Raw genomic sequence first — 20,184 nt, forward strand, 5'->3', positions numbered from 1 at the left:
AGCATGTCAGTTTTGAGAAAATACTGCAAAAACAGTACATGATTTGTCTAACTTTTCTCACAGTTTTCAAGTGAGGACCCTCTTATGTATGAATGTTGAAGATGTGCATGAAGCAAAGATTGCATTTCTTGTAGGGGCCAGCCTTGTGTACATTTAATGATGGTGTCTTCTCTGAAAATGACTGGAAAGGCATAAAAAAGATTTATACCAGTGTGAAGGAGAAAGATGCCCTTAAAATTGGACGATTCGGTTTAGGATTCAAATCAGTATTTCATCTTACAGGTAATCTTTCCACATCATAGTCTCTTCCCGCAATGCAAACAATGTCACATAAACTTAAGGTAGAAGAGGGTGTCATTATAGGCAGGTGATAGTTACCATTTAACTTGCATCGTGACCCATGTGCCTCTGCTGTCGTATTTCACATCTAATTGATGTTTACAGATAGCTTGTACTTTGATAGCATGTACAGGTATCTTATTTAATGAGTTTCTTAACATATACACTGCAAAGACAATATTTGAGGCGAGATTAACATTCGGTTAATTGTTCACTAGATACGCCCATCATAGTGAGTGGAGACCGATTGCTGGTCATCAACCCAACTAATACCACAGAGAAAGTTTGTCACAATGTCACATTCAAAAAGCTTACCTCTGAAAAATACAAAGCGACTCTGTGGCCAGTAATAAAGAAAGTTTTCAAAATGGATGCAGGAGGATTTTTTGGATTTGACACATCTTCTGTGGAGGAGGAAAATTATCCAAGTATGTATCAAACCAGTCGTTTTCTGCACCGGATTAGTGCTTCCTGTTACATGTACTATTCTAGGTCACCAGAGTTGGGCGATTTATTGCAGTTTGTCACCATCTGTTAATTGCAGTCCATCTGTTGATTGCACATTTGTATCTTGATGATGACAGAACTCTTGAAATTAGGTATAAAGCCTCTTTGGGCTGATAGAAAGCTAAATCATCTTAAAATTTCTCGACTTTCGTACTTTAGGGGCAAAGGAAAAGTTCCAAAATTTAACTTATTTTCAAAACTGAGATCTTCCTCTGTCTAGTGTTGTATATATGAAGGGAAAACTAAATGTATTCTACAGTCCCAGCTTTGTTAGACAGAAAAATTTCCCATAGATAAAGTCGGATCTCGCACTGGTGATAATATCAAAAATAAGTTACTGTAAAGTTCTGGCAAGGTAATTCTTGTGCTCTGAAGATCAAATGTTGATGGGCATATTGTTAGGTCTTCTGAGCCGAAGGCTCAAAGAGCTAATGCTATGGCCATTTGTGCGGTGTGCGTAAACTTTTTAGAAAAAGGGCTATAACTCAAGAACCCCTTGGCCAATTTTTTTCAAATTTGTTACAGGGTATCATTGGCCCAAGGGCTTTCATACATACTAAATAGAGGGATGTGACCCTTTAACAAGGGGAGATAATCAGGAAAATACAAACAAAAGTAGTGGTTGCTAAAAAATCTTCTTCTCAAGAACCACTGGGCAGATTATCACCAAACTTACACATAAGGATGAGGATATGTTGTAGATTAAAAATTGTTCAAGGCATTACCCTGGGGCAAAGGGCGTGGTCTCAAGGTCACTTCAAAGTTGACCTAAATTTATATTTCCTTAAATCTTTGATATTTTAGTCATTATAAGGAGTAGGATCATCAAATTTTGGCAGTTGATGCATCTTAGGACCTTGTGTCAAGTTGTCTCAAAAGTAGGTCAAAAGTAGGATTTGACGGCTATATTTATATATTTCAGATACTATTTGACCTACAGTCATCAAACTTTGTCAGTTGATGGGTCTTGCATGTTCGGAGTTCGCTGACCAAAAAGTAGGTCACCATGACCTACGATTGGAATTTGACAGCTATATTTCAATATTCAGATACTAATTGGCTTAAAATCATCAAACTTTGTCAGTTGATATTTCTTGGGTTCTCAAAATGTGTAAACCAAAAAGTAGGTCACATTGACCTAGTTTTTTTGAATTCTTAGGATTTAACTAAAGATTTAGAATACTAAGAGGCTAAGAATAGAAATGGTGGGGTTGTACAATTTATCAGAAGAGCGATTCTAGGCCCTTGGGCCTCTTGTTTTTGTCCTGTATTGGTCGTTCTTTCCACTTTAATCTTGCTGGAGTTTGAACAATTTTTAAGCAAAGTTAATCTATGCAATATCTCCAGAAGTATTTTGTCTACAGATTCCTTTTGGCAAGACCTTTTACTTGTATCATTATTGTCACAGGCAGCATACATAGTGATTCACAAACACGACTGTTTTTCTCAGATACTCTGTTTTGGTTTCCTTTGAGGCAAGAACCATCTTCACTTCTGGACAAGGTCTGTCCACCCTCCAAGATAAAGAGCCTAATGGAGTCCTTCAGGAAAGAGGCCGACACCATTCTCCTGTTTCTTCAGAACATTAACACAATCACCATCATGGAAAACAAGGACAGCATACTGTATGAAGTTACAATAGAAGGAGTAGGTGCATCCAAGCAAGAGTTTTCCAAATCCAGAACATTCATAAAGAATCAGTTGAAGAGCTTAAAAACTAAACCAGACCATTCCTTAAGCGTCGCTTACAATGCTCAGCTGACTACCAGCAATGTGAAAGAGGGACACCAAAAGACAGCAATGTTCAAAATAGTCAGCTTCTTTCAAGGCACAACTGAAATGTCACAACCTCTTAGGAAGCTGTTGGAGGAAGGCGACAATGATCCGTTTGTAGGGGTAGCTTACCCATTGCAGTTAGATGAATCGTTCAATGCACACGTTTTCTGTTTTCTACCTTTGCCTCTGCAGTCCAAAAGTTTGACCAATTTACCCATACATGTGAATGGGTTCTTTAACCTTGACCCAACAAGGGATCATGTCTTACAAGCCACAGCAGGGGAAGTTGAAAAAAGAGATGATAAAATAACATGGAATGAGCTGTTGATCATGGAGGTAATGCCTCGGGCATATGAGAAGCTGTTTGTGGATCTTAAAAGGGAAGGTAGTCCCGCAGAAGTTATCTACCATTGTTTGCCAGAAGTTGAAAACGTTGACTGTGAACTATGGAGGAAACTCCTTTCACCGGTCTATGAATATGTCCTCAAAATGCAAATCTTTCAGACAAAGAAGAAAACATGGGTTAGTTTTGAAAATGCTGTATTTGATGTATTTGATAAGAAAGAAGGAGAAATAACCAAAGAAATAGAAGACCAAGTAATAGAACTGATCAAAGACTATGATGAAAACATAGTCGTGTTGCCCAAGAATTTGAAAAGTTTAGTGGAGTCCTGGACTAGGTACACCTTTCTTCCTGAAGTTCATCCAAAAGTAATCAGTTCAGGATATGTAGCTGGCCTTTTACACAAAGATCCACAATATAAATTGAAGTCCAGAGAAAGCAAAATAATCCTGCTAGACTACTTTTTGAGATGTGCTGATCCTAAGGATTTCAGAGAACTGGAATTGCTGCCCTCAGATGATAAGACCCACTTTCTGTCTTTTGTCTCCAAAGGACCCTTATACTTGTGTTCAGATAAAAAGACAGCTGCATTGTTTCCAAAGCTAGAGAAACAGTTTCTGTCAGATTTTCCAGAAGACATGACAACCAGGCTTCTGAGAATTCCAAACTGTAAGTAGGTTTACAAAAACACTACAATATGTCAACAAACTTTATTGTTGTCAGTTAGAAATTAGGAATTTCTTTGAAAGGGAAGGGGGGGGGGGGGGGCAAAATGATGTAATATTTTAAAAATGGTATTTGCTTCTTCACATGAAATAGGCAAGCTGAGTGCATAGTTGTCAAGGAGGCTTTGACCAAACTAAAAAATTCATTGCTCTAGGGTAAGATATTCAGACTGAGTAGCAGAGCTAAATAAGTCATATATAACAGTGCATCATGTATTTTATCCATGTATTGGTCTTCTATCCATCAATACCACTTCACAGTAATTGTTTATGTTGTTTTTAGCTCACCTGAGCTGAAAGCTCAAGTGAGCTTTTCTGATCACTCGTATTTCGGCGTCTGTCCGTCTGTAAACTTTTCACATTTTCAACTTCTTCTCAACAACCACTGGGCCAATTTCAACCAATGTTGGCACAAAACATTCTTAGGTAAAGGGAATTCTAAATTGTTAAAATAAATGGCCAGGCCACCTTCCAAGGGGAGATAATCAAGAAAAGGTAAAAATAGGGTAGGGTCATTAAAAAAATCTTCTTCTCAAGAACCACTGGGCCAGAAAAGATGAAATTTATAGATAAGCTTTATTAGGTAGTGCAGATTCTAAATTGTTAAAATCATGGCCCCCGGGGGTCGGATGGGGCCACAATAGGGGATCAAAGTTTTACATACAAATATATAGGAAAAATCTTTAAAAATCTCCTTCTCAAGAACCACTGAGCCAGAAAAGCTGATTTTTACATGAAAACTTTCTGACATAGTGCAGATTCAAGTTTGTTCAAATCATGGCCCCCGGGGGTAGGATGGGGCCAGAAGGGGGGGATCAAAGTTTTACATACAAATATATAGGGAAAAACTTTAAAAAATCTTCTTCTCAAGAACCACTAAGCCACAGAAAAGCTGAGATTTACATGAAAGCTTCCTGACATAATGCAGATTCAAGTTTGTTCAAATCATGGGCTCCGGGGGGTTGGATGGGGCCACAAGGGGGATCAAAGTTTTACATACAAATATATAGTTAAAATCTTTTTCTCAATAACCACTGAGTCAGAAAAGCTGATATTTACAAGAAAACTTTCTGACATAGTGCAGATTCAAGTTTGTTCAAATCATGGCCCCCGGGGGGTAGGATGGGGCCACAAGTTGGGGTTGGGGGGGGGGGGGGTTCAAAGTTTTACATACAAATATAGGAAAAAGCTTTAAAAATCTTCTTAAGAACCATTGGGCCAAAGAAGTTGACATTTCATGGAAGCTTTCTGACATAGTATAGATTCAAGTTTGCAAAGAGTAGTTTGGGCCATAATAGGGACTAAGCTTTTACATGCAAATATATATGGAAAGTCTTCAGATCTGGGCCAAGGTGACCCAGGTGAGCGATGTGGCCCATGGTCCTCTGGTTTTTTTTGTTTTTTGTTTTTGATATAGTGCAGATTCAAGTTTGTTAAAATCATAGACCACGGGGATTGGATGGGTCCTCAAGGGGGGCATCAAAGTTTGACATACAAATTTATAGGAAAAATCTTCTTCTCAAGAACCACTGAGGCAGAAAAGCTGAGATTTATAGGAAAGCTTCCTGATATAGTGCAGATTCTAAATTGTTAAGATCATGGCCCCTGGGGGTCGGATGGGGCCACAATAGGAGGTCAAAGTTTTACATACAAATATATAGGAAAAATCTTTTTCAGAACCACTGAGCCAGAAAATCTGAGATTTATTTGAAAGCTTTTTGATGTAGTGCAGATTCAGGTTTGTTAAAATCATGGCCCCCGGGGGTAGGATGGGGCCACAATAGGGGATCAAAGTTTTACATACAAATATATAGGAAACATCTTTAAAAATCTTCTTCTCAAGAACCACTGAGCCAGAAAAGCTGAGATTTATATGAAAACTTCCTGATATAGTGCAGATTCTAAATTGTTAAAATCATGGCCCCCGGGGGTCGGATGGGGCCACAATAGGGGGTCAAAGTTTTACATACAAATATATAGGAAAAATCTTTAAAAATCTTCTTCTCAAGAACCACTGAGCCACAAAAGCTGATTTTTACATGAAAACTTTCTGACATAGTGCAGATTCAAGTTTGTTCAAATCATGGCCCCCGGGGGTAGGATGGGGCCAGAAGGGGGGGATCAAAGTTTTACATACAAATATATAGGGAAAAACTTTAAAAATCTTCTTCTCAAGAACCACTAAGCCACAGAAAAGCTGAGATTTACATGAAAGCTTCCTGACATAATGCAGATTCAAGTTTGTTCAAATCATGGGCTCCGGGGGGTTGGATGGGGCCACAAGGGGGATCAAAGTTTTACATACAAATATATAGTTAAAATCTTTTTCTCAATAACCACTGAGTCAGAAAAGCTGATATTTACAAGAAAACTTTCTGACATAGTGCAGATTCAAGTTTGTTCAAATCATGGACCCCAGGGATTGGATGGGGCCTCAAGGGGAGCATCAAAGTTTGACATACAAATTTATAAGAAAAATCTTTTAAAATCTTCTTCTCAAGAACCACTGAGCCAGAAAAGCTGAGATTTATATGAAAGCTTCCTGATATAGTGCAGATTGTAAATTCTTAAGATCATGGCCCCTGGGGGTCGGATGGGGCCACAATGGGGGGTCAAAATTTTACATACAAATATATAGAAAAAATCTTTAAAAATATTTTTCCCAGAACCACTAAACCAGAAAAGCTGAGATTTATATGAAAGCTTTTTGATATAGTGCAGAGACAGGTTTGTTAAAATCATGGCCCCTGGGGGTAGAATGGGGCCACAACAGGGGATCAAAGTTTTACATACAGATATATAGGGAAAATCTTTAAAAATCTTCTTCTCAAGAACCATTGGGCCAAAGAAGTTCACATTTACATGAAAGCTTTCTGACATAGTGTAGATTCAAGTTTGCAAAAACCATGGCCTCCAGGGGTAGGTTTGGGGCCATAATAGGGACTACGGTTTTACATGCAAATAGATATGGAAAATCTTCTGATATGGACCAAGGTGACTCAGGTGAGCGATGTGGCCCATGGGCCTCTTGTTTTGTGTTTTTTCTTCTTTTTTTTATGCCCCCGAGATCGAAGATCGGGGGGCATATTGTTTTTGTCCTGTCTGTCATTCTGTCTGAAACTTTAACTTTGCTAATAACTTTTGAACAGTAAGTGACAGAGCTTTGATATTTCACATGAATATTCCTTGTGACAAGATCTTTCCGTGGGTATCAACATTTTTGACCTTGTGACCTTGACCTTGGAATTTGACCTACTTTTTGAAAACTTTAACCTTGCTAATAACTTTTGAACAGTAAGTGATAGAGCTTTGATATTTCACATGAGTATTCCATGTGACAAGACCTTTCTGTGGGTACTAAACCTTAACCTTGACATTTGACCTACTTATAAAAAAATGACATTGGTCATATCTTCTAAATGGTAAATATTAGAGCTTTCATGTTGTAAATGAGCATTTCTTGTGACAAGATCTTTCTATTGGTACCAAGATAGTTGTCCTTGTGACCTTGGCCATCTTCGGAATTGGCCATTATTGGGGGAATTTGTGTTTACCAAACACATCTTGTTTCTTTTTTATTGAATGCCCCACTCGAGAATTTTTTTTACTTATAGCAAGAGATCAACTGCTTTAGTTGAAGTGACATATATACTGTATTAACCTATTCATGCTACAAGAGAAATGTTGCACGCTAAATTTGGTAAAATGTGTTCCAGTAGGGCTTGAGACGTTTAACAAGTGCTTCAAACAGAATTTATCACTCATGAAGATGTTACCACCTGTAGAAGTGCCACAAATTTAGACTTGGGCTCAAGGCTATATAAGGGAAGGTTCTTTTTCGTTCCAACAATTGATGTGACCTTGGATTTTAAGGTCACAGCCTTGTGCACCATGACTAGGGCACCACTTGTGGCATTTCTAGAAAAGCTAGCTCAATAAGAGAGAAAGATTCTTGAATTGGATGTAAAACAACAAAAACCAATGTTACTGCCAAGGTACAAATTGGTATTGATGAATAAAAGACCGAAAATGCAATACACTTTTATATGACTAGTTATACCCCCCCCACCCCCACCCCCGCAACAAGTTGGGGGGGGGGGGGGGTATACTGGAATCGTGTTGTCCGTCTGTCCGTCTGTAGACGCAATGGTTTCCGGGCTCTAAAGCATTATCCTTTCCACCTACCGTCACCATATCATATATATGGACTACCATGGGATGAAGATGTTCCCTATCGATTTTGGGGTCAAAAGGTCAAAGGTCATGCGCACTGGACATTGAAGTAGCAATATGGTTTCTGGGCTCTAAAGTGTTATCCTTTCCACCTACAGTCACCATATCATACATATGGACTACCCATGGGATGAAGATGTTCCCTATCGATTTTGGGGTCAAAAGGTCAAAGGTCACGCGCACTGGACATTGAAGTAGCAATATGGTTTCCATTTAAATTCTTTAACGGCTTTTTTCATCGCATGGAGATGCTGTGTTCCTAGATAATCCATTTCTCCCTACAAACGAGAATACCCAAGGTTTGTCATGCCATTTGTTTTTTACACTCAGAAAAGAGGTAGTTTATACCTATTACCAACACCCTTTGGGAGATTGGGGTAAGCGGGGGGTATTCTTGGTGAGCATTGCTCACAGTACCTCTTGTTTAGATCGTTTATGGGATCTAAATATATATATATATATATGACCTTAGGGCAATAAATTTCGCAGTTTTGGGGAACAAAAACTGAATTTCATTGTCCCTGCATACTGGGGACTGAGGAGCAGGGTAAAAACCTAATATGCGCAATCTTTAAAATATTTCAGTAAACACACTGTTATATAGTCATGATGAGTTAGGAAACCTCTATCAAATTTTGAGGAATGTGATGTTCCTGATCTCTGGGTCAAGTGTTCAGTGAATTATTTGGTGAAGAAAAATGACATGGAATTCTTCTTTACAAATGACCATTGATTGAACATGGGAATAACTTCTCCAAAGAAGGATTATATCATCTATAGGAATCTACATATCTATTTTCTGACCCCCATTTTCCCACTTTGTATCTAGGCAACAATGTTGTAATAAAAGGCATTGGAAACTCTTACTTTGCACAAGACCGCCTAATGACCAGATTATGTGTAATGATAGGTCACAAATCTTAAGCACATTACATTTCCTGGGTTTGAAAGATGCACTCATTACACCATCAACATGTTCTTCCCATGTATGTGCAAGGTTACAGTGTGTTATTAAGGAGACTGTTAAGGACATCTTGTTATATTTTGTAGATGTGGTGAAGGAGTGGGCCCCTGCAGATTTTTCACATCTGCTGAAAGAATCCATCAAAGCACAGGGAATTGAGTCAGCCTCCACACTCAACAGAGACATGTCATTGTGGATTAAAAGAGTATGGACATTTTTGTCCGAATATCAAGAATTGATCCAAAAAGTTGAAAACCTTCCGATTCTACTGGAGAAGGGAACTGGACAAGTAGAAATCATTCATCGACTCCATGTGTTGAAAGGAGATTATATGCTAACAAAATCACAGAATTTGTCTCCACTTCCAGATTCAGTGAGAAAAGTTTTAGAAACATGTGGTATGATATTACTAGAAGAAGTTTTATTTCTCCAAAATCCAACAGTTACAAAATATATTGCACAGCCAACAGTCAAAGATGTTTCCAAAGTGTTGGGAAAAGCCTTAAGAAATGATGAGAGATGCATTGACAAGATTAATTCTCTACCAGAGGCAGTGAGAAAACAGTTTGCTCAATTCATGGTAACTTGTGCCCCATGTGATATGACAAATTCCTTAACCAAATTTCTAAGGAGAGTGAAATTATTCCCAGTATCCTATTCACATGGAGCCACCCAAGACCTTTATGCAGTTGATGATGTTAAAGGAATAGCACCCAAAGGTTTGAAAAAATTTCCTGTCAAGTATTGCACTCTTCTGATTGATGCAAATTATCAAAATCTGTCTTTTGTTGAGAGGTTAGGTTGCCAGGAATTTGAAGAAGAGAGGTTGATGAAGGAGACTTTGTGCAGAATAAGTAGGAATGAAGTTTATCAAGCAGGGGAAGTGGCCATATTTATGAAATATTTCATGGATAGACTCAATGACTCTACCCCTAATGTGCAGTTAGAGATTGCGGCTGCTATTCCATTTATTGAGAATGGAAATAAAGAATTGAAACCTCCAAAGGATTTCTTTGATCCACTGAATGCTGAGTTGTGCGAGCTTTTCCTAGGAGAGGAAAATATTCATTTTCCAAACAGTACTGGAAACTTGCAAAGCATTGGTTTGAAACTACACAAACTGAAGATAAAATCCGCAACATATATCAATACAAAGGATTTATTGGAAACAATCACTTTTATAGAAGCAAATGGTGCAAAACTGGATTGCTCTAAACTGAAGAAGAAGGCAAATGCTTGCTTAAGGTTTGCTGCAAATTTGCAGCAGGATTCAGAATTTGAAGACTTCATTAAAAGAATAAGGCAACTGCATTGGATTCCAGTGATGGAAATAAGACCAAGCAAATATCCAAAGCAGATGAAATGGAGAGGAGAGGAGAAAAAAGGACCATGCAAGCCCACCGAAGCTTGTTCTCAAGATCATAGTTCACTAGTTGGATCTGTGTGTTTTATATCTGACTGTGATCAAACTCAAAACCTGTTAGACAGATTACTACATCAACCAACTTCTGATTTGGTTATTCAACAATTGAAACATTTATCAGAGAGGTATAAACATTCAAAGAATACAATTGAATATGAGTTGATGCTTAAAGAGTTGTATGAGTATTTGGCTTCAAATCCCATATGTACAGAAGATTTGAAATTTGAAGATGTTGTTCCAACCAAATCATCATTCACAAGAAGTGCAAATATCTACCTTGAATCCCTTTCAAATACTCACCAAATATCGCTAGAGCCCTACATGTACCAATTGAGTGAAAAATGGTTGAACCGGTCTGAAATGAGAATTTTTTTTATTTCTATTGGCTGCAAAGACAGATTGACATATGAAGATCTCATATTTGTTCAAGAAAAAATCCATGCTTACCATAACGCTAGAGATAGGGCATTAGAAAGCACCGACATTGAAAGAGATTTGTCAATGCTGGTAAACATTTTGGAGATTTTGAAAGAAATGCGAGATGAATTATCCCAAGAAGAACTTTCTCGTGTTTTATTTCCAGTTCAGACAAAATCAAAGAAAATTGTTCTGAAGCAATATCTTGAATGCACTTATACAGATGATAATTCTCTAACAGATGAATTCTCAGAATTGGAGGAGGATGGAGAAAGAGAGGAAGACAAAGAACTTCATTTTGTTCATGAAAGGATTAGAAACTCCATTGCAGAGTGCCTTGGTGTTCCTTCCTTGACACATAGAGTGATGGAAAGTGGTGGAATTGTTGATTTGGAGTTTGAGCAATGGGGGCAAGAAGAACCACTCACAACAAGGATACGAAATCTTTTAAATGATTACACAGATGGTCTGTCTGTATATAAAGAAATGCTACAAAATGCTGATGATGCTGGAGCAAGCTGTATGAAAATACTCTACGATGAGAGAAAAAATGAGCAAGCAAGAACGGGTTTGATTGATAAAGGTATGGAGGAGTGCCAAGGACCTGCCCTCTGGTTTTACAATGATGCCTTATTCGAAGAGAAAGATTTTCAGAATATCATAAAACTTGGAGGTGGAACAAAAAAATCAGAAAAGACAAAAATTGGTAAATTTGGATTAGGATTTTGTTCAGTTTACAATGTGACGGATGTCCCCAGTGTTGTCAGTGGAAAATACCTTGTTTTCTTTGACCCACGAACAATACATCTAGGGAAAGCTATCAAGGACAAATCAAAGCCAGGTCTTCGCATTCCTATATCAAAGGTGGTGAATAAGTTCCGAAAGCAGTTCATGCCTTACAATAAGATTTTCCAATGTGATCTTTCACCAGAAAGTCGTGGGGAAGAGTATGATGGTACTCTCTTTAGACTTCCTTTGCGCACTGCTAAACAGGCTGCAGATGACCCAAATGGCATCTCAACAACGGAGTACAAACGGGGAGAGGTAGTGTCTATTATAAAGAAATTCATGGAATCAGCCGGCAATCTATTACTGTTTACCCAAAATGTGGGAAGAATAGAGCTACACTATCTGCAAAGTGATGATCCAGAAAAATGTGAACTGTTGTACTCGGTTGAAAGGAAAATTGGACAAGAACAATGTATGAACATTCTTGAAGAGGCCAAACAAAGGATAGGTGGAGATATGGTTCAGACGTTACAATATGACATAGTAGTAGAAGTGAATACCACTGTCATCGAAAGCCTACTGGGAAAAGATTATGACAATATGATGACTGGATCAACTTCCAAATGGATTGTGTCCTGGGCAGTTTCAGATCTGCAGCTAAATATTCCAGGATGTCTTCCTGTAGCCAGTACAGCAATTCCTCTCTCTTTTTCGCTCAATGGCAGTGGACAAGTACCATATGGGTTTTACAACACTGGACATGTATTCTGTTTCCTTCCCCTTCCACAAAAAAGTCAAACATTAGTGCATCTCAATGGATGTTTTGCTGTAGAACATAGCAGGAAGAGAATTGTCTCTCCATCTCCAGACCACGTGTCAGAAGAACGTGCAGACTGGAATCATTCTCTGATGTCACATGTACTTAGTATGGCTTACATAAATATGCTGGAAAATATCAAAGAATGTGCTCAGTTAGAAAACTATCTGTACTCCACAGCATGGCCAGTGTCCCTTGAAGGAAATGCTTTCAACCCACTTGTGTGCGCATTTTATGAAAACATTTCTCAAAATAATTCCAAAGTATTTTTTTCCAATGGGAATTTACTTCAGAAGTTTTCTCTCACAGAATGTGTGTTTTTGGATAATGATTTGCAAAATGATTCCATGGTTGGTGAAACTGCTTTCCAGTGCTTGCAGCAGTTTAATCCTTTCCAGAAGCAAGTGATGTATATGGATTATACAATACAAAAGGAGTTCGAGAATGCTAACTGTGAAAATTCCTTACAGGCACAAATATGTCTTGAGAAATGCTTTCACACCCGGGTATTCCTTGTAAATCTTCAAAATGAGTTTTGGAATTCTGAGATCCGAAAAGAAGTTCGTAGAAATCTTCTGAAGCGCATCCTTAGAAATGAAAATCTTTTTGAGGTTCGAGAAAAAATGAAAGATATTGAATGTATTCCAACAAAGCCAGATGGGTTACTGCGAAGACCATCAGATTTAATCAATCCATACTCTAGAATCATTAGCGACATGTTCTGCGACTCTGATAATAGATTTCCTGATGATGAATTCATTTCACCAGATGTCAAAAAATCTCTAATGTCTCTTGGGGTGAATACAGATCATTTGCCTGATGCATTATTGCTTGAAAGAATACGAAGTGTAAATGTTTGTGCTCAGATTGATTGTGACTTGGCAAAGAACAGATTTAGAGCTATAATGAGATATATGACACATTGCAGTTTAAGCCTGGAAGTGTTGAAAGAAATGCAGGGGATTCCATTTCTTCCCGTGATGGTAAAACCAAAGAACTGGCCATGCAAGTGGTTTTCACCCAGTGAGTTTCATTTTGCAGCTCCTAATGACTTGTTCAGGATGGATTGCAAGTTCCTGATAGGAAGTGTTCAGAAAATTCTGGATGAAACCATTGTAATTGAATCAGGGAATGTATTCCTGACAAAACTTCCCATGAAGAGCGTGACTGATGTAAAGAATGATCTTGTTATTGGTCAGCTTCAAGCTATTTCAGAATTAGAAAATAGGGTCATAACTTCTATTGAAGAATCTACCAATATGGAAAGGATATGTGATGCAGTATATAAGTATTTAAACAGTACACCACAAGATGATTTGAAGCAGTTTCAGGATTTATCTTGTATTTGGTTAGCGACATCCAACACGCTAGTGAAACCTTGTTGCTCATCTCTATGCAGTTCAGATGATGCCCCACCCTACATTTACAAAGTTGATCCCAAGTGGTCCAATTACGAATCCTTCCTGCTGAATGTGGGTGTTCATCAGCATGTAGAACCAGAGTTAATATTGGAAATTTTAAAGGTCATTGAGATGAAAGAGGGGGAAATGGTGGAGAATGTGGATGCTGTTGTCAGTCTGTACAATTTACTGTCTTGCAGCAAGTATGTGAAAGATTTTCCACAGCTTCTACCAGACCAAGGTGGTATAATGAGAAAGCCCAGTGATATGTGTTTGGAGGATGGAAATGAAAAGATTACAGATGCTGATAAACTGGTTTTCACTCATGCAGATCTAAAAGTCAAAACATGCAAGAAATTCAAAGTGCAATCCAAGAGTGCAAAGTTTATTGGAAGATTCTCAACAGGCGTTCCCTTTGGACAAAAAGAAAAACTTGTGACAAGACTTAAAAACATTTTGGAGGACTACCCATGTGATATTTCAATACTGAATGAACTAGTCCAGAATGCTGATGATGCAAAAGCAACAGAAATACATTTTGTGTATGACCGACAATCTCACTCTACAAAGGGACTTTTTGACGAATCCATGAAGGGTATTCAGGGACCGGCACTTGTTGTATTTAATGACTCGTGTTTCTCTGAGGAAGATATTAAAGGAATATCAAATTTAGGGGAGGGCAGTAAATCTACTGATCCAAACCAAACGGGTCAGTTTGGGATCGGGTTTAATGCTGTTTACCACATCACCGATGTTCCATCTTTCTTGACCAAAGGAGAGCAAACTCCAAATGGTGGAACCTTGATTATGTTTGACCCACATTGCAGATACATACCTGATGCAACTCAAGAGAGTCCAGGAATGAAAGTTGATGATCTTGATTGCGTCAAAGAGAAATACACAGGTACTTACAACACGTATCTCCAGGAAAATCTCCCAGCTTCTACAGGAACTTGGTTCCGTTTCCCTCTCCGAACAAAAGAAATGGCAGAAAAATCAGAAATTAGAAAAAATGGGGAAATTAATGAAAAGATCATGAAAGACATTTTAATGAAATTTCAAGAAGAAATGTCCAAATCTCTGTTGTTCTTGAATAATGTACATAGCATAAAATTGTCAGAAATTAACGAAAAAGGAAAGATGTCAACTTGGTGTGAAGTAACTGCTGAATTTCTTAAAGATACAGAATCAAATGAGATGAGATTGTTTCAGTTAGAGTGTGATCGTGAGTTGCTATCATTGAAGAAAGGAGAGTTAGTACTTGGGGAGCGTCCTGGATTTAGTTGTAATTATCGCATTGCTTTAAAAGGTGAAGTTGGTGAACAGCAGTGGCATGAAATCTGGGCGATTTCAAGAGTATTCGGGACAATGACAGCAGTGGCGGTACCAGATTTGTTGAGGAGTGGTTACAGGACGAAGAGAGTGAACCTTTCACCAAGAGCTGGCATTGCAGCTTGTCTAGAAACAAATTTTCCTTTTGCAGAGCAAGACAATGATTTTGTTGTCGCTAGCACCAGTTCACCGTTAACTTCCAAGGTAGATTTTCATTTAGCGGAGCAAGACAGTGATTCTGTTGACTCTCACATCATTTCACCGTTAACTTCTAAGACATCCAGGGCATTTTGCTTTTTGCCATTACCTGGACCAACTGGGCTTCCAGTCCATATAAACGGTCACTTTGCTCTGAATTCGAGCCGAACGCATATCTGGAGAGATAACCAAGAAGAACACACTTTAAAGGGTTCATGGAATAAATTGATATTGAGTGATGTTTTGCCATTTGCATACATAACCTCCATGCAGTTCCACAAGCAGATCTTGTTTACAGATTCTCTGCGTATTCATGCAGAAAATATTGAAAAGTACAACAAATATTTCCCAATCATTGACCAGATAAAAGATGATATATGGAAAACAGTTGTAGAGGTATTTTACAACAGAGTTTTGTCTCATGAAATTGCCTTGTTTCCAGTATTGCTTGATGAAGAAACGATCATGTCAATGAGGAAAACGGACTTCATTCTTGCAAAACTTGCCATGATCCAAGATCAGGAAAATTCGGTTGTTGCCTTTGTACCTTTGAAAAGCAAGGAGGAGGAATTCCCTGCTTACTTTAACGAAATAGAAATAACCTTGGAAATGAATCGCCAGATGTCAGAAAAAGAAAGATTCTCCAAGACCAATGAGACACTTGATGCTTCTGAGATAGAAAGAATTCAAAGGAAGAACGAGCAAAAAGCTGCAGAAATCACAAAACTTCTTAAGATGCTCGGTCTTAAACTTGTGGATTCAACATCTGAAGTATTGAAGAGTATTAAAATATCTTTAAATGCTGAGTTTATTCCAAAAGCTGTAGATGTTGAGGGTGTGGTGCAGTTTTTACGATCATGGAACACAACGCATGTTGACAAGTGCAGAATTGAATCTGTAGATGTGGAAATTGGAACATCACTGTTGATCGATGTGACAAAGGTGAAGTCATTGTTGTCTTATTGCTTTCAAAATGGTAGACACATCAAACAACTCGAGGGAATTCCATTATGTGTATTGGAAAATGAGAAATTGACATGTTTTTCTAGATTCCATCCAAAAATAGTGTCCGAATTTTGTCATCTTTTGAAGAAATCTAGTGAGTATTTTCTGCATAAAAAGTTGGTTCCAATTTTTGAAAAAAGAGTTCAAACTAGCTCATGTGTTAAAAACTTGACAATTGAACAATTTGCAAAGTTATTGGACCAGAATATTTCGATCATCTACAGGAGTAAGAACCCTGTGAAGTGGAATAATTCTGACTTAAAAGAAAAATGGATTCAGGAAGTATGGCAGTTTCTTTCATCAACAAACAGAAGAGAGATGACAGCAGAGGAGTGCACCCAAAATCTCTCAGATTGGTGTCTTGTTCCTGTTGAAACCAGGTCAGGGCAAGCTTATCTCTATCCCTTGTGCTTAGCCTATGCTGTTTTCAGTACTGGCTCTTTATGGGATGATAAAACAATATTAAACATGTTATCCAGTATGCAATTTCCAAGATTAGTGAAGCAGAAGTCTTACAATAGTAAGGTTCTTCTCAATTATTTGTGTGCCTCAGAGTTGACACCACATAACTTACTGAGGATGTTTCAGTATCACAAAAACATGTATCGTGAAAGCATATCCACCATGACTGCTGCTAAAGTGTTGCAATTTTTGCTGGCCAAACTACACACTGTTGTGAAAAGCAAAGATCGAAGAACTCTACAAATTTTCCGAGACACATGCCTCTTTGAAACTCTAGATGGCGTTGTCACAGATTTGCCAGAGAATAAGAAAATAATCTGCCTTAAAGATAATGAAGATATACCATTGAAAAATCTTGATTCAGTGTGTCAGTGCTTAGAAACTGAGATGCTCAAGAGGAAAGACTTGCTGGAAGATTTTAATGTCGATTTCATGACACAGGAAGACTTTTATGTTGACATTTTCTTGAAGCAGGCAGATCGTTTGGAGAATTCCATCATTAGGGTTCACATGGAATACATCAGAGGTGCAGAGTTATATTTACGTGATCGTTCACAAGAGATGAAGAATTTGTTGTCGGGTATAGAATGGATTGAAAATGAAGAAACTGGAGAACTTCAAAGTGTTAGTGAATTTTACTCACCGTATGTAATAGTTTGTAATCTTTTATGTTCTAAAAAAGATTTATTGCCCTCAGAATTCCATGATAAAAAGTGGAGGTGTTTCATGGAATTCTCCGGAATCAAGACAGAGGTACCATTTGATCTGTTGCTGAAGTTTGGTAAGCAGATTGAGAGCTCAAGTAATGTAGACGAATATGTTGCAGAGAAATCTCAAGTCCTTGTTGATTACATTCTACAACACGAGAAAATGAAAGATATGGGATTTCCTGACTTTTTGCGGAAGTTCAGAAAAATTAAGTGTGTGGTTCCATTCCAAGTATTGCCAGAATATACAAGCATACTTCCTCAACATGAACATTGTGGACTTGTTTGTTTAGAAGGATCAGTGGTGTCCCGAGGTTGGGAAATTATGTGGTCACGGTGCGACATTGTTCCAGAGAAAACCATTAAGAATGTGGACAGAGATATCCTCGGGATTAAGTCTGTACCGGATGTCAGTGATGTAATAAATCACATTTACACTCTTTGTCGAGAATTGAGAACAAGACAATGCTCAGTGGAATTTTCAAAGGTGTTGATGGAGCAAATTTATAGTAAATTAGATGAATTATTGTCTACTTCATGTAATAGTAGACTCGTCACTGAAGAGCTAAAACGAGGACTGACAGAGACACCTTTCATTTATGATAAAACTACAGACAAGTTCCTTCATCCATATGAAGTTGTACTACATCTCGATACGGGAAAGTGTATAGACAGTTGTCTCTACAAAGGACCGGAAGAATGGGGCGGTTTTTACGAAATGTTCAGACAGATAGGTGTGCAGGATCAGCCAGGATTTTATCACTACTTGCGGTTATTTCACTCAATGCATAGTAAAACATCTTCAAATACTATGACTCCGTATGAATTGGGTGTTGCCAGGAAAGCCTTAAAGGGGCTAGTGACATCTCTTCAGTTTGAAAGTCTGCCAGGTCTTCAGCTTCCACAGATAGTTGATTTATATCTGCCTTCAGAAAGCAACAAACTGATCTTGTCAACTGAACTTGTTTTATGTGATCGAGTATCTTTTAAAAGAAGAATTCCAACTGAATTTCCATTAGATTATGTGAAGACAGACTCAAAAGAGACCATAGAATTGTTAAAGGAACTAAATCACCAATTCAGACCAAAATTGATGTCACAGCTTTTTCACGAGGAGTCCCTTATAGGGCCTGAATGTGAGGATAATGAAATGTTGTATAACCTTAGAAGATTGTTCCAGTCAGAGACGTTTTTGAATGGAATTCTTGGTTACATTCAGAAGAAGAAGTCTTCAAGCATCAAAGAGACACAGAAGTCGAGAATTAAACATGCTTTTCAAACTGCAAGGTTCAAAAGAGTTTCTACACTTCAAACAGTTTTGAATTACAATGGAGCTCGGGTTGATTCAACCATTGAAGACAAGTTTATATACTATTCAAAATCTAAAGGAAAAATGATGATTTATTTGAGAAATGATCCATCTCTGACTTCATTTGAAAAGTGTTTCAAGGTATGGAAAAATAAGTTGTGTCAAGTTGTGTGTCTATGCACTGAGTGGTTCCTGTCAAGAGAGGAGGATGATTTGGTTCAGGGACTTCTTCAAACCGACTCTGATATTGACATTTCAAATATTCTTGCAAAACATGAAATCCAGTTACTTTCAGAAACTTGGTCACCACAACTAGGCTCACACATACCCTTGGACCAGCATCATTTGCTTGACAATGAAATTTGTGACTTTATGGAAGAAGAGATTGTGGCATATGAAAGACTTGATCCAGTAGCAGACCACAACAGTGATGACAATATAAGGGTGTTGGACTCTGAGTTTATTTATGTGCGTGTAGTGAAGAAAGATGACTCATCAGAGGAGTTCCCTATGTATACAGTGTTTGATGGCAGCCAGGATATATCAGTACGTTCAATTAAACTATATAGAATTATTCGCAAGATTGAAGAACAGTCAGCAGACATGGTACCTTTTAGCACTCAGCGGATTCGAAGTCAGGGTACGGACAAAGAAAGAATTTTTGCAGATATCAGAAGAATGTTAATCGCTGCATGGAAATTACCAAGGTCGGACAGAAGGAAAGTCATCAAACGACTACTTTTGCAATGGCATCCAGATAAAAATCCAGAAAATCCTAATGTGGCAAAGGATGTAACTCAGTTTATCCTGGATATAATTGGAAAATTGGAACGAGGAGAGATTGGAATAGAAAATTACTCATCAGGATACAGTACTGGACATCAATCTTCTTATCACTATGGTACATCATCAAATGAGTGGTACACTTTCCAAGAAACAGTTAACAAATGCAGCCGCCAGCGACAGCGGAATAGAAGAAAGTATGATTACAGATGCTCTGGAGGTAGTGATTATAGACCACCAAATCCACAACCAGCTGTTGCTCTGCAGTGGTTGAGGCAGTCTAAGTATGACTGTATTGCAGCACGTCAACAACTGCAGGCCTGTATAGCGTCACTAAACGGTGGGGATGCAGTGAAAACATGGAACTGGATATGCTACAAATCTCATCAGGTAGCTTTACTATATTAGTTTGTTTTGATTTAGTGCAAGATGGATTTAATTATAGCTAGATGAGATCTACTTCACTCAACAAATTTCCCTTTTCCTCAGTTGAACTGTCCTTTGGGGATCCGGGTTAGAATATGTCCCTAGTACCCCTTGCTTGTCATAAGAGGCGGCTAAATGGGGCGATCATTTGGATGAGACCGCAAAAATCGAGGCCCAATGTCACAGTGGGTGTGGCATAATAACGATCCCTCCCATAAAAAGGCCATCAGAGGCCGAACTTGGGTCTAAAATTTTCAGCCCTTCAACGGCAATAATGACGTTACCATAT

At 38.2% G+C, this 20,184-nt stretch overlaps 1 protein-coding gene across 1 annotated transcript in view; it reads left to right on the top strand.

The window, feature by feature from the left end:
• The window catches only part of LOC125670899 (sacsin-like), a 76,076-nt gene that overhangs the window by 47,438 nt on the left and 8,454 nt on the right, over positions 1 to 20,184 (top strand). Inside the window, exons 7-10 of the mRNA XM_056163928.1 lie at positions 135 to 282; positions 558 to 767; positions 2,297 to 3,634; positions 8,974 to 19,859. Of these exons, the coding sequence (XP_056019903.1) occupies positions 135 to 282; positions 558 to 767; positions 2,297 to 3,634; positions 8,974 to 19,859 (12,582 nt within the window). The remainder of the gene's footprint in view (positions 1 to 134; positions 283 to 557; positions 768 to 2,296; positions 3,635 to 8,973; positions 19,860 to 20,184) is intronic.

The sequence above is a fragment of the Ostrea edulis genome, chromosome 4, assembly GCF_947568905.1.
Source record: "Ostrea edulis chromosome 4, xbOstEdul1.1, whole genome shotgun sequence".
NCBI lineage: Eukaryota > Metazoa > Mollusca > Bivalvia > Ostreida > Ostreidae > Ostrea > Ostrea edulis.